This window comes from Seriola dumerili, unplaced genomic scaffold (genome assembly GCF_002260705.1).
Source record: "Seriola dumerili isolate Sdu_G_001 unplaced genomic scaffold, Sdu_1.0 BDQW01000134.1, whole genome shotgun sequence".
NCBI classification, from domain to species: Eukaryota; Metazoa; Chordata; class Actinopteri; order Carangiformes; family Carangidae; genus Seriola; species Seriola dumerili.
The window spans coordinates 919571-944085 of record NW_019174389.1 but is presented as its reverse complement, the minus strand read 5'-3'; the positions used below and the strand labels follow the sequence as shown (position 1 = coordinate 944085).

The window sequence follows — 24515 nt, the reverse complement described above, 5'->3', positions numbered from 1 at the left end:
TTGTTAAAGGGCTTCTTAGTTTTTGACCTGAAGGGGGTGAACCATAAAGCACAAAGAAAGAAAGTTGTTACAGCAGCTTTTTGGGATTGTTTGTTTTCAAGACGGTGTATGATTTTCATCATCTGAAAAAACATGTCATGTTTGTATACAGTTTGACAAAATGGTACTCAAAGACAACTGGGAATGTCACTGTAATGTGGAAGCAGATGGAGAATGTGAATGCTGTATTATATTCATCCATATTCCATTAATGTAAGAACATTATAAAACCTGCATAAGGAAAAAAATGGTTATACACTTCTTTTCAATTCATTAGAAAAAAAAATATATAGTTCAAAGCAAACATCCACCAATGTACTCTGCAAAGAAACTTAACCTGGAAATAAAAAAGATTTAATTAATCTGGGTCAGCAGTTTATCTCCATGAGTTGCTGGATAACTGTTCTTTATTGCAACAAATCCAGACAGCAGATGGCAGTATAACCAAACACTGAACGTATGTCTCCAGTAAAGTTCCACCTTCAGTTATTCATTTATAGCATTCATTTACTGAGCTATAGTTATACACACTTTAATTGGAATGCATTAATACCTGTGTGAATCCTTCAGATGCAGTTTATACTCCTACATGAGTAAGATCTCAACAAGAAATACTCCTGAGACTGATATTTATTCAGTTTTATTAAAAACAAAAAAATGATAGCAGTTGAATTTAGTTATTAATTTTGATATAATCAGATAAGCTTCAAACATATCCTACCTTTTCCAAAATGTATGCAAAATTAATCATAACCTATCTTAAAATGTTACATAAAATCAAAATGCACAGCTTAATGCCAACATTAACTAAATTTTTTTTTTTTTTTTGTCAAACAAATGTAAATTCACGACACTAAATGATTTCACAGGAAAGCAAAGTGAACCCAATGCCTTCAGTAGCTCTTAGCATGCAAACTTCAGCTTTGGGTAGGGTGGTGTCTTGTAGCACCACTAGAAAATCAAAATCCAAAGTCAAAACCATTTGCATATTTTTGTTCATTTTAAATTGTCAGCTCACAGTGACCGACTTCTCATTTCAGCAATTAAATGCAGACACAATTGCTTTCATATTACCAAAAATAGACCGTAGTCACTTTTGGAACACTCGCCTGTTCATCATTAGATAATTTATTGTCACGCAGCTGAAAACCTTCCTTAGACCTTTTCTGCAAGTGATAATAGTTCTTACCAATGCATGGTGTTACAGAATGAACCTGTGTTCATGATTTCACCGATTTAAAATGAAGGAGCAAACATTTTGCGCTAAAATAGACAAACAGAAAATTTGAGTATTACTGTTTGCAGTTCCAACAATTGTAGAACGTCTTAAAAATGACACTTCCTTTTTACAAAATGTCTCACATCTTTACCACAAACACGTTAACAGTCGTGAAACTATCCAACAAATCTATTATTTGATCGTCTGCACATTTTTTTGGAAGAAACTGAAATAACAAAAGAAAAGCTTGATAACTGCTGTTACAAATGTCCCACTTGTATCATTTCAAGATCTTACAGTCAGTAATTTTATTTCTTTGCCATTAATAAACAAAATAGTCCTCATTTTAAAGTAAGTATGGAAATATCACAATTATCCTCTTTGACATAATAAAAAAAACAAATACTTCACAAAGGACTAAGCTCACACTGAATTTGACTTTTCTTCCATATAGACATTTAAACACAACAAATTAGCAATGAACATTTTGTCTTTTCACATACACATACATTTTGACCACTGTAAATAACAATGAGCAAACAATGGTCATATACGTATATTACTAACCAACTAATATCTGTGTGCAATGAAGACATTTTGGACATCTATACATGGTTCACATGATTGAAATGTCGTTAACATGGTGGCTAGTCTAACAGCATTTAGATCTTTATCTCAACCTTTACAGGAAAGAAACACTTTACACTGTCCATATTTACAGGTTAGCTTTTTTCCTATAAAAGTGTTCCAGTTGAGATATGTATCTGTCATACAAATGTTGTATAAATGCTCTTAACAGAGGATTCGTTTTGTTTTGCATTTTCACAGTTTGAAACAGGAACTTCAAAGCTTACATTAAGTCTGTTTTAAACTTAACTGTGTAATTGTGTTAACTTAAGTTGATCTCAGTCTCTCCTTGTCCAGAACTACACACCTGCTTCACTCAGTTGTGGAATTGCTTCTGCTGGTGCTCAGGTAAGACATGAAAACCAACACAAAATGTTCAGATTGTTCGGCAACAGACAATTGGCAACAAGTTCAGATGAACATGTGGGCGCACCCCTTGTTCTTTATTAGCTACACCATGCTGATGTTCTCCAGTCCACTGGATCTCCTCTATGCACTGTGGGTCTTCAGCAGCACTGTCCGGTCACTGGTTGGTAAGTGTTCCTCTTAACCTTCTACACTTGGCTTCTGCTGCGTGGATCTCTCGCCTCAGTACCTGTTTTGATGCTCATAGTGCCACCGGTTGAAATCGATATTAAATGCCACAATACTGCCAGAGGCCATGCCTGTGATCAAAGTCCTGAAGAGAAAAAAACACCATGAAAAAATTACATGAAATCCCAATTTCAGCAAACAAACGCATTTAGTAAAATGTAGAAAAAAAAAAGAGATTATTTCCATGTATATGAACATTTTGTTAAAATGCCCATTGTGGTGAATGAAACAAGCGCAGTAGGTCATCAGGGGCTGTGACAGTAAATTACCAGGTTTCTCTGACAACTGAAATACCCCATTGAGTCCTAGTGTTTTTCTGAAAACCCTTTGCCCTTGTGTCCACGGCTGACTGGTATGTAGGAAAAGCAGCTGATTTCACAGGGTCATCTTATACTACTACACCCCAAGGGCTTAAATGCTCAAGCACAATGAACAGAGCTGCAGCAGAATGCCTGTCTGTAAATGGTGTTACACAGCACGGCTAACTAGTGTTACCTAATGTCAACCTACTGAGGGAAAGAGACTATGACTGAATCAAGGGGTTCTTAAAATATTTCACTTAAGTGATTTGTTAAGTGATGGAACAAATGTTAAATAGCATGTCGTACATAAATTCATATTTTTAGCCCGTGATGTGAACTTTATCGTGATGATTATAGGGATTGACTGATAAGGTTTTTTTAGAGCTGATTCCGATTATCAGTAATCAAGAGGACCTATATCTGATATTTGGAACCGATATGCCAACATAGAAACTACTGCTGTATAAGGACACTCACCATGGCTTTCAGGCGTTTCTATTATTTTGTCCTCCCCATTTATATTAGTGAAAGTAGGCTAAATAACAGAAACATCTCTGTATAATGTAATACAGCTACACACACTACATCCTCCATAGCAACTGTGAGGATTTACGGCAGGAGTGTTGTATAAGACTACATTAGTTTTAGCTAATAAACTGACAACTGAGTGTATATTAGGGATTATCAGTTGTATGCACAGGCTGCAAAGAGCCTGACTGGAATTAATTGTTTGATTTCGGTGCTGTTCTTACCTGTGAACTGATTCACCTGGCAGACTAAATATACTCTTTAATTTAATATTACTATCAAAAAATAAGATGTTTAACCCCTCCCCTTTTAAAATGTAATGCATTAACTCGTTTACTCAGAAATATTTTATGTTATCGGTTAAAAAAAACATAAAAAGTCATGGTATAGCAAGACATAAAAATGTCAAAACGTCATAGTATAGTAAGGCATAAAAATGTCATAGTATACTAAGGCATAACCTCAAAAAACCTCACAGTATAGTGTGGCATAAAAACATTAATAAAAAGTCATGGTATAGCAAGACATAAAAAAGTCATAGTATACTAAGGCATAACCTCAAAAAACCTCACAGTATAGTGTGGCATAAAAACATTAATAAAAAGTCATGGTATAGCAAGACATAAAAAAGTCATAGTATACTAAGGCATAACCTCAAAAAACCTCACAGTATAGTGTGGCATAAAAACATTAATAAAAAGTCATGGTATAGCAAGACATAAAAAAGTCATAGTATACTAAGGCATAACCTCAAAAAACCTCACAGTATAGTGTGGCATAAAAACATTAATAAAAAGTCATGGTATAGCAAGACATAAAAAAGTCATAGTATACTAAGGCATAACCTCAAAAAACCTCACAGTATAGTGTGGCATAAAAACATTAATAAAAAGTCATGGTATAGCAAGACATAAAAAAGTCATAGTATACTAAGGCATAACCTCAAAAAACCTCACAGTATAGTGTGGCATAAAAACATTAATAAAAAGTCATGGTATAGCAAGACATAAAAAAGTCATAGTATACTAAGGCATAACCTCAAAAAACCTCACAGTATAGTGTGGCATAAAAACATTAATAAAAAGTCATGGTATAGCAAGACATAAAAAAGTCATAGTATACTAAGGCATAACCTCAAAAAACCTCACAGTATAGTGTGGCATAAAAACATTAATAAAAAGTCATGGTATAGCAAGACATAAAAAAGTCATAGTATACTAAGGCATAACCTCAAAAAACCTCACAGTATAGTGTGGCATAAAAACATTAATAAAAAGTCATGGTATAGCAAGACATAAAAAAGTCATAGTATACTAAGGCATAACCTCAAAAAACCTCACAGTATAGTGTGGCATAAAAACATTAATAAAAAGTCATGGTATAGCAAGACATAAAAAAGTCATAGTATACTAAGGCATAACCTCAAAAAACCTCACAGTATAGTGTGGCATAAAAACATTAATAAAAAGTCATGGTATAGCAAGACATAAAAAAGTCATAGTATACTAAGGCATAACCTCAAAAAACCTCACAGTATAGTGTGGCATAAAAACATTAATAAAAAGTCATGGTATAGCAAGACATAAAAAAGTCATAGTATACTAAGGCATAACCTCAAAAAACCTCACAGTATAGTGTGGCATAAAAACATTAATAAAAAGTCATGGTATAGCAAGACATAAAAAAGTCATAGTATACTAAGGCATAACCTCAAAAAACCTCACAGTATAGTATGGCATAAAAATGTCATTAGTGTACTAAGGCATGAAAATGTCATAGTATAGTAAGACATAAAAATGTGAAAGAATAGTAATGGATAAAAAGTCATGGTTTAGTAAGGTAGAAAAATGTCAAAAATGTCATAGTATAGTGAGGCATCAAAACATCAGAGAATAGTACGGCATAAAAACGCCAAAAAACGTCATAGTATAGTAAGGCATAAAAATGTCATAGTATACTAAGGCATAACGTCAAAAAACCTCACAGCATAGTATTGCATAAAAATGTCATTAGTGTACTAAGGCATAAAGATGTCATGGTTTAGTAAGGTAGAAAAAGGTCATAGCATAGTAAAACTCCTTACCTTGTTATTGTAAGGCAGCAGATCTAACCACTGCACTACCATGAAATCAAAAAATAGAGTTTAGTGTAGTTAGGCCTAAATACGTCAAAAAACATCACAGTATAGTGAGGCATAAAAACATCAATAAAAAGTCATGGTATAGTAAAGTATGAAAACGTCAAATGTCATAATATAGTAAGGCATAAAAATGTCATAGTATACTAAGGCATAACCTCAAAAAACCTCACAGTATAGTATGGCATAAAAATGTCATTAGTGTACTAAGGCATGAAAATGTCATAGTATAGTAAGACATAAAAATGTCAATAGTAAGGGATAAAAAGTCATGGTTTAGTAAGGTAGAAAAATGTCAAAAATGTCACAGTATAGTGAGGCATTAAAAGTCATAATATGGTGAAACTCCTTACAGAAAGGCTCCATGCCCAGGATTTGAACCCAGAACCTTCTCATAATAAGGTTCAGTGTAGTAAGGCCTAAAAACGTCAAAAAACCTCACAGTATAGTGTGGCATAAAAACATTAATAAAAAGTCATGGTATAGCAAGACATAAAAATGTCAAAACGTCATAGTATAGTAAGGCATAAAAATGTCATAGTATACTAAGGCATAACCTCAAAAAACCTCACAGTATAGTATGGCATAAAAATGTCATTAGTGTACTAAGGCATGAAAATGTCATAGTATAGTAAGACATAAAAATGTCAAAGAATAGTAAGGGATGAAAAGTCATGGTTTAGTAAGGTAGAAAAATGTCAAAAATGTCATAGTATAGTGAGGCATCAAAACATCAGAGAATAGTACGGCATAAAAACGCCAAAAAACGTCATAGTATAGTAAGGCATAAAAATGTCATAGTATACTAAGGCATAACCTCAAAAAACCTCACAGTATAGTATGGCATAAAAATGTCATTAGTGTACTAAGGCATGAAAATGTCATAGTATAGTAAGACATAAAAATGTCAAAGAATAGTAAGGGATAAAAAGTCATGGTTTAGTAAGGTAGAAAAATGTCAAAAATGTCATAGTATAGTGAGGCATCAAAACATCAGAGAATAGTACGGCATAAAAACGCCAAAAAACGTCATAGTATAGTAAGGCATAAAAATGTCATAGTATACTAAGGCATAACGTCAAAAAACCTCACAGTATAGTATTGCATAAAAATGTCATTAGTGTACTAAGGCATTAAAATGTCATGGTTTAGTGAGGTAGAAAAAGGTCATAGCATAGTAAAACTCCTTACCTTGTTATTGTAAGGCAGCAGATCTAACCACTGCACTACCATGAAATCAAAAAATAGAGTTTAGTGTAGTTAGGCCTAAATACGTCAAAAAACCTCACAGTATAGTGTGGCATAAAAACATCAATAAAAAGTCATGGTATAGCAAGACATAAAAATGTCAAAACGTCATAGTATAGTAAGGCATAAAAATGTCATAGTATACTAAGGCATAACCTCAAAAAACCTCACAGTATAGTATGGCATAAAAACATCAATAAAAAGTCATGGTATAGCAAGACATAAAAATGTCATAGTATACTAAGGCATAACCTCAAAAAACCTCACAGTATAGTATGGCATAAAAATGTCATTAGTGTACTAAGGCATGAAAATGTCATAGTATAGTAAGACATAAAAATGTCAAAGAATAGTAAGGGATAAAAAGTCATGGTTTAGTAAGGTAGAAAAATGTCAAAAATGTCATAGTATAGTGAGGCATCAAAACATCAGAGAATAGTACGGCATAAAAACGCCAAAAAACGTCATAGTATAGTAAGGCATAAAAATGTCATAGTATACTAAGGCATAACCTCAAAAAACCTCACAGTATAGTATGGCATAAAAATGTCATTAGTGTACTAAGGCATGAAAATGTCATAGTATAGTAAGACATAAAAATGTCAAAAAATAGTAAGGGATAAAAAGTCATGGTTTAGTAAGGTAGAAAAATGTCAAAAATGTCATAGTATAGTGAGGCATCAAAACATCAGAGAATAGTACGGCATAAAAACGCCAAAAAACGTCATAGTATAGTAAGGCATAAAAATGTCATAGTATACTAAGGCATAACCTCAAAAAACCTCACAGTATAGTATGGCATAAAAATATCATTAGTGTACTAAGGCATGAAAATGTCATAGTATAGTAAGACATAAAAATGTCAAAGAATAGTAAGGGATAAAAAGTCATGGTTTAGTAAGGTAGAAAAATGTCAAAAATGTCATAGTATAGTGAGGCATCAAAACATCAGAGAATAGTACGGCATAAAAACGCCAAAAAACGTCATAGTATAGTAAGGCATAAAAATGTCATAGTATACTAAGGCATAACCTCAAAAAACCTCACAGTATAGTGTGGCATAAAAACATCAATAAAAAGTCATGGTATAGCAAGACATAAAAATGTCATAGTATACTAAGGCATAACCTCAAAAAACCTCATAGTATAGTATGGCATAAAAATGTCATTAGTGTACTAAGGCATGAAAATGTCATAGTATAGTAAGACATAAAAATGTCAATAGTAAGGGATAAAAAGTCATGGTTTAGTAAGGTAGAAAAATGTCAAAAATGTCACAGTATAGTGAGGCATTAAAAGTCATAATATGGTGAAACTCCTTACAGAAAGGCTCCATGCCCAGGATTTGAACCCAGAACCTTCTCATAATAAGGTTCAGTGTAGTAAGGCCTAAAAACGTCAAAAAACCTCACAGTATAGTGTGGCATAAAAACATTAATAAAAAGTCATGGTATAGCAAGACATAAAAATGTCAAAACGTCATAGTATAGTAAGGCATAAAAATGTCATAGTATAGTGTGGCATAAAAACATTAATAAAAAGTCATGGTATAGCAAGACATAAAAATGTCAAAACGTCATAGTATAGTAAGGCATAAAAATGTCATAGTATACTAAGGCATAACCTCAAAAAACCTCACAGTATAGTAAGACATAAAAATATAAAAACGTCAAAATGTCAGTATAGTAAGACATAAAAATGTCAAAAAACATAGTATACTAGAGCATTAAAAGTCATGGTATGAGGTATAAAAATGTCAAAATGTTATAGTATATTAAGACATAAAGATGTCAAAAAACATAGTATACTAGAGCATTAAAAGTCATGGTATGAGGTATAAAAATGTCAAAATGTTATAGTATATTAAGACATAAAGATGTCAAAAAACATAGTATACTAGAGCATTAAAAGTCATGGTATGAGGTATAAAAATGTCAAAATGTTATAGTATATTAAGACATAAAGATGTCAAAAAACATAGTATACTAGAGCATTAAAAGTCATGGTATGAGGTATAAAAATGTCAAAATGTTATAGTATATTAAGACATAAAGATGTCAAAAAACATAGTATACTAGAGCATTAAAAGTCATGGTATGAGGTATAAAAATGTCAAAATGTTATAGTATATTAAGACATAAAGATGTCAAAAAACATAGTATACTAGAGCATTAAAAGTCATGGTATGAGGTATAAAAATGTCAAAATGTTATAGTATATTAAGACATAAAGATGTCAAAAAACATAGTATACTAGAGCATTAAAAGTCATGGTATGAGGTATAAAAATGTCAAAATGTTATAGTATATTAAGACATAAAGATGTCAAAAAACATAGTATACTAGAGCATTAAAAGTCATGGTATGAGGTATAAAAATGTCAAAATGTTATAGTATATTAAGACATAAAAATGTCAAAAAACATAGTATACTAGAGCATTAAAAGTCATGGTATGAGGTATAAATATGTTAAAGCGTCATAGTATAGTATGGCATAAAAATGTCATTAGTGCACTAAGGCATAAAAACATCAAAAATGTCATAGTATACTAAGGCATAACCTCAAAAAACCTCACAGTATAGTATGGCATAAAAATGTCATTAGTGCACTAAGGCATAAAAACATCAAAAATGTCATAGTATACTAAGGCATAACCTCAAAAAACCTCACAGTATAGTATGGCATAAAAATGTCATTAGTGCACTAAGGCATAAAAACATCAAAAATGTCATAGTATACTAAGGCATAACCTCAAAAAACCTCACAGTATAGTATGGCATAAAAATGTCATTAGTGTACTAAGGCATGAAAATGTCATAGAATAGTAAGGGATAAAAAGTCATGGTTTAGTTAGGTAGAAAAATGTCAAAAATGTCATAGTATAGTGAGGCATCAAAACATCAGAGAATAGTATGGCATAAAAACGCCAAAAAACATCAGAGTATAGTAAGGCATAAAAATGTCATAGTGCACTAAGGCATAACCTCAAAAAACCTCACAGTATAGTATGGCATAAAAATGTCATTAGTGCACTAAGGCATAAAAACATCAAAAATGTCATAGTATAGTAAGGCATAAAAAGTCATGGTTTAGTAAGGTTGAAAAACGTCACAGTATAGTGAGGCATTAAAAGTCATAATATGGTGAAACTCCTTACAGAAAGGCTCCATGCCCAGGATTCGAACCCAGAACCTTCTCATAATAAGGTTCAGTGTAGTAAGGCCTAAAAACGTCAAAAAACCTCACAGTATAGTGTGGCATAAAAACATTAATAAAAAGTCATGGTATAGCAAGACATAAAAATGTCAAAACGTCATAGTATAGTAAGGCATAAAAATGTCATAGTATACTAAGGCATAACCTCAAAAAACCTCACAGTATAGTATGGCATAAAAACATCAATAAAAAGTCATGGTATAGCAAGACATAAAAATGTCATAGTATACTAAGGCATAACCTCAAAAAACCTCACAGTATAGTGTGGCATAAAAACATTAATAAAAAGTCATGGTATAGCAAGACATAAAAATGTCAAAACGTCATAGTATAGTAAGGCATAAAAATGTCATAGTATACTAAGGCATAACCTCAAAAAACCTCACAGTATAGTATGGCATAAAAATATCATTAGTGTACTAAGGCATGAAAATGTCATAGTATAGTAAGACATAAAAATGTCAAAGAATAGTAAGGGATAAAAAGTCATGGTTTAGTAAGGTAGAAAAATGTCAAAAATGTCATAGTATAGTGAGGCATCAAAACATCAGAGAATAGTACGGCATAAAAACGCCAAAAAACGTCATAGTATAGTAAGGCATAAAAATGTCATAGTATACTAAGGCATAACGTCAAAAAACCTCACAGCATAGTATTGCATAAAAATGTCATTAGTGTACTAAGGCATTAAAATGTCATGGTTTAGTGAGGTAGAAAAAGGTCATAGCATAGTAAAACTCCTTACCTTGTTATTGTAAGGCAGCAGATCTAACCACTGCACTACCATGAAATCAAAAAATAGAGTTTAGTGTAGTTAGGCCTAAATACGTCAAAAAACCTCACAGTATAGTGTGGCATAAAAACATCAATAAAAAGTCATGGTATAGCAAGACATAAAAATGTCAAAACGTCATAGTATAGTAAGGCATAAAAATGTCATAGTATACTAAGGCATAACCTCAAAAAACCTCACAGTATAGTAAGACATAAAAATATAAAAACGTCAAAACATAGTATACAAAGGCATAAAAAGTCATGGTATGAGGTATAAAAATGTCAAAATGTCATAGTATAGTAAGACATAAAAATGTAAAAAAACATAGTATACTAGAGCATTAAAAGTCATGGTATGAGATATAAAAATGTCATAGTATAGTAAGGCATAACCTCAAAAAACCTCACAGTATAGTATGGCATAAAAATGTCATTAGTGTACTAAGGCATGAAAATGTCATAGTATAGTAAGACATAAAAATGTCAAAGAATAGTAAGGGATAAAAAGTCATGGTTTAGTAAGGTAGAAAAATGTCAAAAATGTCATAGTATAGTGAGGCATCAAAACATCAGAGAATAGTACGGCATAAAAACGCCAAAAAACGTCATAGTATAGTAAGGCATAAAAATGTCATAGTATACTAAGGCATAACCTCAAAAAACCTCACAGTATAGTATGGCATAAAAATATCATTAGTGCACTAAGGCATAAAAACATCAAAAATGTCATAGTATACTAAGGCATAAAAAGTCATGGTTTAGTAAGGTTGAAAAACGTCACAGTATAGTGAGGCATTAAAAGTCATAATATGGTGAAACTCCTTACAGAAAGGCTCCATGCCCAGGATTCGAACCCAGAACCTTCTCATAATAAGGTTCAGTGTAGTAAGGCCTAAAAACGTCAAAAAACCTCACAGTATAGTGTGGCATAAAAACATTAATAAAAAGTCATGGTATAGCAAGACATAAAAATGTCAAAACGTCATAGTATAGTAAGGCATAAAAATGTCATAGTATACTAAGGCATAACCTCAAAAAACCTCACAGTATAGTGTGGCATAAAAACATCAATAAAAAGTCATGGTATAGCAAGACATAAAAATGTCATAGTATACTAAGGCATAACCTCAAAAAACCTCACAGTATAGTATGGCATAAAAATGTCATTAGTGTACTAAGGCATGAAAATGTCATAGTATAGTAAGACATAAAAATGTCAAAGAATAGTAAGGGATAAAAAGTCATGGTTTAGTAAGGTAGAAAAATGTCAAAAATGTCATAGTATAGTGAGGCATCAAAACATCAGAGAATAGTACGGCATAAAAACGCCAAAAAACGTCATAGTATAGTAAGGCATAAAAATGTCATAGTATACTAAGGCATAACGTCAAAAAACCTCACAGCATAGTATTGCATAAAAATGTCATTAGTGTACTAAGGCATTAAAATGTCATGGTTTAGTGAGGTAGAAAAAGGTCATAGCATAGTAAAACTCCTTACCTTGTTATTGTAAGGCAGCAGATCTAACCACTGCACTACCATGAAATCAAAAAATAGAGTTTAGTGTAGTTAGGCCTAAATACGTCAAAAAACCTCACAGTATAGTGTGGCATAAAAACATCAATAAAAAGTCATGGTATAGCAAGACATAAAAATGTCAAAACGTCATAGTATAGTAAGGCATAAAAATGTCATAGTATACTAAGGCATAACCTCAAAAAACCTCACAGTATAGTGTGGCATAAAAACATCAATAAAAAGTCATGGTATAGCAAGACATAAAAATGTCATAGTATACTAAGGCATAACCTCAAAAAACCTCACAGTATAGTATGGCATAAAAATGTCATTAGTGTACTAAGGCATGAAAATGTCATAGTATAGTAAGACATAAAAATGTCAAAGAATAGTAAGGGATAAAAAGTCATGGTTTAGTAAGGTAGAAAAATGTCAAAAATGTCATAGTATAGTGAGGCATCAAAACATCAGAGAATAGTACGGCATAAAAACGCCAAAAAACGTCATAGTATAGTAAGGCATAAAAATGTCATAGTATACTAAGGCATAACCTCAAAAAACCTCACAGCATAGTATGGCATAAAAATGTCATTAGTGTACTAAGGCATGAAAATGTCATAGTATAGTAAGACATAAAAATGTCAATAGTAAGGGATAAAAAGTCATGGTTTAGTAAGGTAGAAAAATGTCAAAAATGTCACAGTATAGTGAGGCATTAAAAGTCATAATATGGTGAAACTCCTTACAGAAAGGCTCCATGCCCAGGATTTGAACCCAGAACCTTCTCATAAGGTTCAGTGTAGTAAGGCCTAAAAACGCCAAAATCCTCACAGTATAATATGGCATAAAAACATTAGTAAAAAGTCATGGTATAGCAAGACATAAAAATGTCAAAACGTCATAGTATAGTAAGGCATAACCTCAAAAAACCTCACAGTATAGTGTGGCATAAAAACATTAATAAAAAGTCATGGTACAGCAAGACATAAAAATGTCATAGTATACTAAGGCATAACCTCAAAAAACCTCACAGTATAGTATGGCATAAAAATGTCATTAGTGTACTAAGGCATGAAAATGTCATAGTATAGTAAGACATAAAAATGTCAAAGAATAGTAAGGGATGAAAAGTCATGGTTTAGTAAGGTAGAAAAATGTCAAAAATGTCATAGTATAGTGAGGCATCAAAACATCAGAGAATAGTACGGCATAAAAACGCCAAAAAACATCAGAGTATAGTAAGGCATAAAAATGTCATAGTATACTAAGGCATAACCTCAAAAAACCTCACAGTATAGTGTGGCATAAAAACATCAATACAAAGTCATGGTATAGCAAGACATAAAAATGTCATAGTATACTAAGGCATAACCTCAAAAAACCTCACAGTATAGTATGGCATAAAAATGTCATTAGTGTACTAAGACATAAAAATGTCAAAGAATAGTAAGGGATAAAAAGTCATGGTTTAGTAAGGTAGAAAAATGTCAAAAATGTCATAGTATAGTGAGGCATCAAAACATCAGAGAATAGTACGGCATAAAAACGCCAGAAAACGTCACAGTATAGTATGGCATAAAAATGTCAGTAGTGTACTAAGGCATAAAAACATCAAAAATGTCACAGTATAGTGAGGCATTAAAAGTCATAATATAGTGAAACACCTTACAGAAAGGCTCCATGTCCAGGATTCAAACCCAGAACCTTCTCATAGTAAGGCAGCAGTTCTAACCACTGCACTACCATGAAATCACAAAGTTTAGTGTAGTAAGGCCTAAAAACGTCAAAAAACATCACAGTATAGTGAGGCATAAAAACATCAATAAAAAGTCATGGTATAGTAAAGTATAAAAACGTCAAATGTCATAGTATAATAAGACATAAAAATGTCAAGAACGTCATAGTATAGTACGGCATTAAAATGTCAAAAACGTCATAGTATAGTAAACATAACGATACCGATAACCGGAAAATGCTGAATATTACCGCCGATAATTGGTGGATCCCTAGTTCACACTAAAATTAAATTAAAACTGGCCAACAAATTTCACCACATATCTAAGCATCCTCTGCTTACCTTACCAGGCTGTGCCATTAGTCACAGTGCAGAGTTCAGTTTAGTTTAATTGTTTAAGAACTAGGCCTCTGTTTTGGGCTGGAGGGGATTTGGCCAGTGGCTGTGAAATGCAGCTCCACTGTTCAGACTTTCTAACCTCTCTTGACTGCCAGGGTCACATGATGACGTCAGGCTTATAGCCCCAGAGCAAACACTGTCGCCTCTCCGCCGCCATCCAGGCACCCATGACTTGACTCCTGACGAATCTTTCAGAATACAAACATTAAGGAAAAACATGCTGCTGACCTGACGATAGGTTTGCGCAGTGCGCATTTGCTGCTTGTGTTGACTATTTATCCAAAATAAGTGCATTTGTAGAAGATATCCCTGTAATTTTTGTCTCTATGGCAACTGCAGGGTCTATTTAAAGGAAAAGGATGGTGGATATTCCACTAACTAAAATATACACTGACAACCATGAAACACAGGCAACACAAGGCTTTTTTACCTCAGCCTACACATAAAGTACAACACTGAAGACATGTGGGAACAGTTAGATGCGCATGCACACAAGCATACATGGATTCAGACAGGAGCCCACGCATACATACAGTCAGCACAGTCAAGTATGTAAACACACAAGCCCACACAATGATTCTCTAGAGCTAAATAGAGCCAACTTCATGCACTGTCTCATCATAAACCGTTTTACTTCAGGTCTTAAAAATCTTTGTTTGCTTCTCTTTATCTAAAACTCCTTATCCAATAAGAGATAATATACCTAGATTCACCTCATCGGGAACATTGTTAAAACAGTAAATGTGAATGTATGTGATGAGTGGGAGACATTTCATTAAGATGGCTCTCTGTATAAACTAACAGTCTCTCTCAGTGGCCTACCATACCATTACTACTGTACTAACTGCCTGTTCTGACCTCTGATCATGTGACAGATCCATGGCTCGGATGCCAGCGTCGCAGCCTGGGTAGATGTAGAGCTGTTTGAAGTCACATGCCTGCCAAACCTCCACCACGCCGTTGTCCCCGCCTGTCACCAGGTTGTGGCCATCACTGCTCAGGAGAATAGCCTACAGGACAATCAGAGGTTCAACATGTCACCTCCAACTTAACTTTTACTGTCTGGTCTAGGGAAAGTGCTCTCTGTTTTCCTGGCCTTTTGACCACATTGTGCACCTTTGTTGTTTGTTTTGTTTTTTTCTACTTTCGTATTCAAGCAACCATCATTAAACATCCTTCAGCACATTACCATGACCTTATCCAAACTGAAAACCCCCAAGCAATCACTAGAATTGCGATTCTTTCGCAAAAGGAGGCAGTATCTGAATCAGTGCTGAACTTATAGTGACTCACTATTTCATTGTTTGAAGTATTTAAGACTGCAGATGATCAAAGATACATCCAAATTTTTCATGGAGTAGACTAGTGTCAAAGGGTCGGCCTACCCTAGTGGAATCATTGACCTCCATCTGTGCCAGCAGTTTTCCATTAATGCTGAAGTTGCAGAAGCGGCCCCTCTCGTAGTAGATGATGCAGTGGCCCTCGCTGGACACTGAGATAAGCCGTGGGCACTGATAGTGGTCGGGCCCCTCCAGAGCCCGCAGCAGGTCCCCTGTGATGGTGTGGACCAGACATGGACCCTCTGTCAAACCAAAACAGACACAAACACAAAGTGTGAACAAATATCTGTTATTCTAGACAGTGTAATTTCTACAGTACGACTAAACATGCTCAGAGTGGTCCGACCATTTCCTGTGAGTCATTTGCTTATTGTTTGGCTGGACACACATGCAGGTCTAAACTGTTCATTGAAATGAATACCTGTTTGTCTATGTAGGTTGGTAATAACCTTGTAACATACAGTACTGCATGTGTGCCAATACACCTGTTTAAAGAATGTCCCTGACTCCTCTTTTCTCTCTGCCCTATAAGTCAATATTATCAAACACAGAAGCGTACTGACCTTTGGCTCCGCTGATGACCAGGCCCAGCTCTGCACAGACTGACACACACACAACTTCTTGGTCGTGACCTGTCAGAACTGCTCTTGGGGCTGGGTAGTCACCTATAAGATGACAGATACAAAGCATCCTAAAACAAATGACTTTTTAAAATTAATTGAATATATTGTCTGTATCTGAAAACATCACCTAAATACCATTATACCCTCATTAGGCAATGAAATCATGTGAACACAAGCACAGTGATTGTGTCACACATCTGCTAGCAGGGAGGTCTTTTTGAATTGTCATGTAAATGCAGGAATGCCCAGTGATGGCAGCCCAACCACTTGATTTCATCCTGTGTGTCACATGATTGATGATGGCCTGGGGAGAGGTTAGTGAGGGGAGGTTCACAACACCTGGAGCCGACCTTGTGTACTGCCAGAACGGTGCCTCAATATGAAAGCAGCAGGCTTTCTGAAATGCTCTGGTCACCAATAGTAAAACCTCATAGTTTTCCTAAATACTACTGGGGGAGTTACTTTTCATTAGTTAATCAATCATTTTGACAATGACATACTTTAGGGGCGTACAAAGAGTTGAACCCACTTAATAGATTGTTAAATTAATGTAATCAGTGGGAATGATCTGTATTTAACAACAAACAGTCACAGAAAGGAATTCTGGGTCACCTGAAAAATAATGCTTTAGGCTTTTTAACCATTTAATTAGCATTTTTTATATAATTTTCACATTTTGCAGTTATATATTTAAAAAAATTAAACAATTCTACTAATTGAGTGGGTTGTTAATATAATGATCATCTTTCAGCCCAATGGTGATGGTAAACTCATGTAAAACTGAATGAAAACTGATCACTGAATATGTGTATTATGTGACTGTTGGTGTGTTCACTTGTGACAGCCAATTCCATAAAGTTTCTCTATCAACCTAGGTGACTGTAACATCCTGATAGATGATGTGGACGTGTCAGACTCTTCTCCTCTCTTAGCCCCCCCCCCCATCATCTTCTCCAGCTTGGCATATCGCAGCTGCAGTGGTCCAGTCAGTTAGCTGGACTGTGATCGATGCAGCATGGTCCCTTAGAGACTAGGACCTGACCAGTGCTGTCAGTCCCAGCACCCGCTGCTGAGGGGGGCTGAATAGGACAAGTGTCAGAAAAAGCCTCCTGGGAGAAAAAGGGACCTAGTGCAGCTCACCTACCCGACAAAAGATTCAATCACCCTGTACCACATACCCCCCCGCCCTCTCTGAGCCCATGGGACAAGCCAGATTCAGCCACCACAATTACCCGGTGCAAATATCCCCTCGGACCGGTGTGATGGGCCGAGTCTGAGAGACAGGGCCATGATTGAGCTGGAAGTTATTTTAATTATTATACATTTCAGACACGTGCAGCCTTTTGGGGCGTGGGTGAAATCAATTTCTTGGGCACACCACATCTGCAGGATGAGGGAGCAGCGATCCAGCAGGCTGCTGCGACATATTCACACAACCTTCAACCAGCATTATAGAAAATATAATAGGCATGAAATCACCAGAATGAGTCTCCTGAAAAAGATTGTTCAATTAATAAGCCAGTAAGTAAGAGAATAAAGAGGACTTTGGTGCTCTGTGTCCTTTATGACATTAATTTGAGGGTTTCAAGAGTGAAGATATGAAAAGGTAGTACTGGTTTATCCCTGTGGTTCCTTGCAAATGCCTGACACCTATATTTGAACAGGACTGATTTTGGCTGGCTGCAGAGATTTAAATAAAGCTGTGTCAAGAATACTGGCAGTCAGGAGTTTTTAGCTGATTCCGAGTCATTTTCCACTGCACTGTCTCTGTTCCTTCATAAACAAACTCCAGGCTCCAACATCTCTGGTGCTGTGCATTCTTTAACCAGATTTGATTATTTTCTGGCATCATGATATATTGATGAGATATTAATAAGAGATTGAAAGTGATTGATTGAATGAAAATACATCCTGTCTTTTGTTTCTAGAGATGAGGTGTGTAGCTTCCTTGCCTTTTGTCCGTTGAAGATGCATTGTAAGCCCTAGCAGCGTGAATATCAGGGGAATACTCTTTTCCTGCTGCAGTAACACAAGTGCTATTGCCCCTTGCTAATTGGAGGCAACCAAGCTGAAATTCTTAATTAACTGTCAGAGCCTCAGTGAAGTTAATTAGAGAACACTTGCAACTAATCTGGAGCTCCTTGAATCTGTGACAATTGGAAACACAAGATCCTCTAGCACACACAAAGTATTGTTGGCCAGAAATATAATACAAACACGATCTCTTCTTCATCTTGAGTTTTTCCATTCCATACCATATATGGCACTCCTGGCTTCTACAGTACCGTAACGACCACTTCCCCTACCCTGATGGATTGTTTTGAACACAGACAATCAGTGAAAATGAGCAACTAAATGAACTGAGCAGCAGAAATCACACGCTGGCGTCTACCATTTTGAATGCCAAGACATCTGGAGTCCTCTACTCAAGCACAGCTCAACACAACGAAGAACACATCAAATTAATACATCACAGCTATAGTGCTGATGAACGATCCTTTCCCTCACTGTCCACATCGTGATTTCTAGGGTAGAATGTCTTTTTCCTTGTTGTGATCAAAGACTTGCTTACTGTGTAACTTAAAAAAAAAACACTAACAATAGAGTAATGCACTTTTTTTTAGGCTTCACTTGATAGGTGAAATACTAGTGTAAAAAGATGCCTTGAACTCTGTCTAGAGGGCAGTGCTACTGCATCCATGTGTGCATGGAACATGTATATGTTTACTCACTGTTATTCGGGTTGTCGCCAATAATATGGTGCCGCCCACTCCAGTACCACAGCAGCAGGGTTGCATCCCTGGACCCAGAGACGATGTAGCAGTCTCCTCCAATGTAAGATTCTGACCTGGCCAGACATGTCACAACATCCCAGTGGCCAAAAACTATCTGCGTCAGCTTGCCTGAAGGGGATAAAGGTACATACATAATTTCAGTGCTAGCAAAAAATTGCATGTAAGACCCAGAAGTGCAAAAAACTACTGCAAGTAGTGTTTTCAAAACTATGCTGACTGTAGAGAAGGGGGAATTATATCAATTAGTGAATAGAATATTTTCAAGTTAAATCAGTGGTTCCCAGCCCCAGTTTGTGACCTCTTAAAATAAAAAAAATGGCTACTTGTGAGCCCAATCAATTATGGTCTTAGTGTGGAGTGAGTTCACCAGTTTTCTCTCTCAATTTTCTTATCTTTTCAATCTTCTTGCAAACCCTAAGATTCATCCTGGGACCCATTCTTGAACGCCAAGTTTGGAATCAATTCATTAAATAGCGCTTGCCAAATATGTTTAAACAGGTATCTTGCCGATGTTATAATTTTACTCCCACTGAATCATTATTAATTCAAAGGAAATTAGAAAAAATACTAAATAATAAAATAAATTCCACTGTATTATAAGTATAGTCATCCTTTTTTCTACAAGGCTTGTCAGGAGAGAGCAGTGACAGTACTGTATTATTCCCATCATAGCGCTGAGTCCTCCACACATCAGTGCACACCTCTATAGGAAATAGAGTTTACACTGTAACCTACCTGTCTCGGAGGAGTACACACGAAAGCTCTTGTCCCAGAAGCCACACACCAGGATGTAGCGGTTGTCAGCTGTCACCACAAAACACTGTGTGGTGATTTGGATGCTCTGGTCCACTAGGTCTGTGATCTGACGCTTGTTGCTCCCAGTATTGTTGGCTACGAAGAAAAAAAAAAACAAAACAAAAAAAAAAACACAGAAAACCAGAGGATGTGTCAATGAGTGAGCAATTTTTAGGTCATTAGTTACACTAACACAGACATAAAAGTCAGTTGTGTCTGTTTTGTTGGCTGATGCTGCATTTTCCATTCAAAACAATGAAGCTTACTCACCAACCAGAGAGTCCATCTCTATGGGTAAGTGATGGGCCTGCTCCAGAGAGTAGCCTGGTGCTCCTCGGAGACCTGGATTCAGACAGAGATACATAAGGAAATGAATCATTAAGACTATTTCTAACCAATGCACATGTGCATTTTACACACAGACACACACACAGACACACACACAGACACACACACAGACACACAGACACACACACACACACACACACACACACACACACACACACACACACACACATACACACACACCTGTTCTCTTTTCAGAGCCAAGTTAATTCATAATCTCTTCCAGGGGACGGAAGTCTTGGAGGTCCATCAGAAAGATTTCCATCTGTCTTACTGGGCTGTTTTTTTGCAGTGTCAAACTGAATGGAGACATTTTATCCATGCGAGAGAGTATCTGGAGCCAGTTTTGACACAGCAACATGCCTGAAAATATGGAGGCCTTATTATCTTCATTATTCTGAAAACCCAAACCACATTTCCCTCCTCTCCGACAGGATGGCAAGGGTGCTGCAGCTGTGTTCATTAGTGTGGGAGCAGCCACACAGTGTGGACTCTTTGGTCCTGAGCTCAGTGTGTTTCTACAGTGACAGATGGGGACGTGTGAGGAGAATGTGGTGCAGTTGTGGCCTAATTTCCTAGTAACCATTGCTTTGGCCCTCTGACCCTGAGGTGAGGCTGATTCTCAGGGAGGGGCTCTGTGGGTAATGTTGTTCACACATGTCTGAAAAGAAACATGTGGAAACACTCATGGTCAGCTTACCTGGGAGGTGCTAGCCTCTCACATAGTTGGCTGGCAACAGCTCTATTAAGAGCAGTGAGCACGTTTGTGTGTGATGGTGATGAAGTGATTTTACAGGGCCACTGCTGTGGTAGGTATCACATGTGGCATGGCACACTTTTTTTTTTTTTTTTCACAAGGGCATAGTTGTATGTTTGAACATATCACCTGCCACGTAAGTTGAGCTCCACTCACCAACGGTGTTGTGCCAACGGTTGACAGCAAATAGGCGGCTGCAGGTGACGGTGACCACAGCAGGTACGTTGAGATGTGGCAGAGTGTTGGCGGCCACATGGGTTACAGGCGAATTGGATGGAAACTTCAAAACCATGATGACGTCCTGCTGCATCTGGTCCTTGAACATGAGAGGACTCTGTGGAAGGAAACACTATTGAGTAGAAGAGAGAAAAGACGGAGTGTGTAGGAGGATGGAGGGGTGTGTTGGTGGGAGAGGAACACGGGTACAGGAAAGAGAAGCAGGAAGAGGAAGGGGAAGTAGCAGGAAGTCAAGGGATGGATGGATAAGATGAAAATAAGAGGTATGAAAAGATGGGAGAAAAAGAATGGAAAGAGGTAATTAGTGTGGGGGTTGGAGGAAAAAGTAGGTTCAGACACAGAGGAGAGCTTCATGCACTGTACCCTCCAGACAGTACAGTCGGACAAGGGACTGGTCAAACAGGGGTAAGACATGGAAAACTGGAATGGAGTAGGCTGTACATATGAGATGGTGCATACATGATACATATGTATCAGAAAGATTCAGGCTTGTCCACAAAGAAGCATTACAAAAAGATTGTATGAGTTTTCCCTTCTCTCCCCACTAAATTCCAACGCGACCTTTACAACCCTGGCTTAAATTACATACACGTGTAGTGTGAGTACAAGCAATAGAGGAGACAGTAATACTGACAATACTGTGAGACTTCAGCTCTCATCTCATTCTTAGCACTGGAGGCTTTTGACAGAAGTGGACAGACGTGGATGAAAACATTCACATCTGTTGCAAAAGTAGAAAACTGAACTAAAAGGTCTCAGAGGGATCTGCCTTATAACATTTCTTGTAGAGAGAGAGAAACAGAGAGAGCCATGTGGGGATAATGAGGGCTAGGCTGGCTATTACATGGATTAGACAGAGAAGAGCAGCTTACAGCATAAAGAGGGGAGGTACTAGGCCAGTAGGGAGCACTCTTCCCTTTACACCACACTGCTAGTAGGCAGTAGCAGCTATACAACAGTGCAGACAACTGGCTCTGAAAATTTGTTGTTATATTGCGGGTCTGACCTACATGAGGTTAAGACTTCTGAAATATTTATCTTTGGTTATAAAAGAGGGGACTGAAGGAAATCAGGGACATCATTTCAATCTTGCGCCTACCTACAAACACAGGCAAACTAACACACGCCATCCAGGCTTACAAAGGTCCACACATACTGCTTCACACACACCACTACCAGAGGTGCAGAGAATTTTCCCAGTATGCTCATTGCTCTCACCAGGTGCATGGCGGAGCTGCGTGGAGGATGTGGCTCAATAAGCAACTGAGATGGCGTCTGTCCAAAGCTCTGGATCTGCGCCTCTGTGGCCTGCGGGAGAGAGAGAAGGGAGAAGGAGAGAGAGAGCGGCTGTCACAATCAATATGCATCAAAGTGATGGGTCAATGCGTTACTTGACAATGCAAGCAAATCCTAACTCAGCCGTGCCTCTGAGGAAGGGGGGGGAGGGGGGGTGTAAAGGCAAAGGGGTGCACTCCCAATCCGCCTTGGTGCTCCCCCTTCCCCCCTCAGCCTGCAGAGTCATCCAAGTGTTAGTATGGAAGAGACAAGCCTTTTCCTATTAACATGCTTCAGTTAACCATTCCCATTTCCAGGCGCAGGGGCCCCCACTGCACAAACGTTAACCTGGAGTGACATCCAGCTAGGACTGCAGCAGGCCGGCCCGCTTTCAGATGTTATTGTGCTTGAAACAAAGGCAAAAAGCACGTGTATGCACACACATATGTATGGAACAGAGGCACAAAATCACACAAGCAGACTATAGTTATTTGGGTAAGCGTACCTTGATGAAGGGTGATTTATGGGTTGTAAACTATGAGCGTGGATGCTTGTGACTAAGAAGGAAAAAAAAACTAAAAACAGTTACACTCGGGGGAAAAACAGCACAACACTAGAGGAATCAAGAATTTACTATTATTAGAAAATATCTTCCACTTAAATAGACAAAAGATCTCCTTTGCTTCCAGTGAGAGAGAGAAAAAAAAAAAAAAAAAAACAAGCAGTAAGAGCTGCTGAGCTTGACTGAAAGTGGGGCACTCCACGGTGGGAGTGATTGATGTGACTGGAGCCACTTCCACCATCAGAGGGGAGCTTGTAGACGTCCGTCAATGCCACTGTGCACAATGGAACATACATCGCTCAGCCTTTCGCCCGCCCTTCTGACTGCCTGGGTGACTAGCCCTCATTTTCCTCCGCCTGTACACACCACTCACTATCAAAAGGACCCATTGGGTAGCACATGCCACAGTGGGAGATGTGGCACGGGAAGTTTGGAGGTGATACTGAATTAGGACAGGCCACCTGCAAGCCAAACAGTCACCCCCAATACCCCCTGGTCACTTCCTATCTTCCGCAGCACCAAAAAAGGCGCTGTCCACACGGTTGAGCGCTGTCGCACAGCAGTGAAAGTTTCATGTGAGTTGCTGAGCACATTTGGCAACCATTAAGTGTTAGTCAGTATTTCTTTACAACGCAGTCCGTCAAGTAATAAGCAACTGACATTATGGCTATTTAAGGTTAGGTTTGGGGTGAGGGTCACAATGTCTGTTCAAATAAAGAAATTCGATACAAAGATCATAAAGGCTGAGCGGGCCATGTGGAAAACATCACCATATTTCTTGTGATGATTCTATTACCAGGGAAACTGCACGGCCGCATGTCCCATTTTGGTAGTCTTGGACAACCTTAACGCCCGACAATTATTTCTAGAGTGTAAGGGAGAGGATTTTTCTGTATGTGTTTGTGTTTTTGTGTGCGTGTCAGGAGGAAGGGGGTCTGACTTGTTGAAGGTTAACTCAAGAACATGTTCTTCCACTAGATGATCAAAACATGTCAATATCTCTCAGGTGCTTCAACACTAATCCTCTCTGAGGTATGTCAGAAACTTATCTCTATCTCAGTCGGAGATGGCGAGCACTTAACAGGCAGTTCATTAGTCACTTCAGGCCCTGCTTTTTGGCTGATAAGTGACACTTATTGCCAAAGCCATCTGGATGATCTCCCCTCCCAGGAACAATCGCCTTGCTTGGGTGAGCACCAAACATCCATCATAACACATTGTCGGCTTGTCTGTCTGTCTGACTTTGTTCGCATCCGATTTTGGCAAAAGGCTTCAGAGGTGAGTGGCTGCAGTTCTCTCTCTATCTGTTGCCTGGTTCCAAAACTGGTGACAGAGACTCCGTGGAGGATGGTCCCCCCAGAAGAATTCTCCAGTGCACTCATGCAATGCGGCAACAAAACAGCTCTGTCAGACAAAATGCAGACACGGCCTTGCGTTGACCCGCTAAGCA

At 37.2% G+C, this 24515-nt stretch overlaps 1 protein-coding gene across 1 annotated transcript in view; it reads right to left on the bottom strand.

Moving 5' to 3' along the window:
* Positions 1 to 664: 664 nt before the first annotated feature.
* LOC111224453 (neurobeachin-like) overlaps positions 665 to 24515 on the bottom strand; it is a 201516-nt gene continuing 177665 nt past the window's right edge. Inside the window, 9 exon segments of the mRNA XM_022748943.1 lie at positions 665 to 2564; positions 15195 to 15346; positions 15722 to 15918; positions 16240 to 16341; positions 19032 to 19202; positions 19830 to 19985; positions 20160 to 20231; positions 21148 to 21340; positions 22447 to 22536. Coding sequence (XP_022604664.1) covers positions 2474 to 2564; positions 15195 to 15346; positions 15722 to 15918; positions 16240 to 16341; positions 19032 to 19202; positions 19830 to 19985; positions 20160 to 20231; positions 21148 to 21340; positions 22447 to 22536 — 1224 coding nt within the window. The 3' untranslated portion in view covers positions 665 to 2473.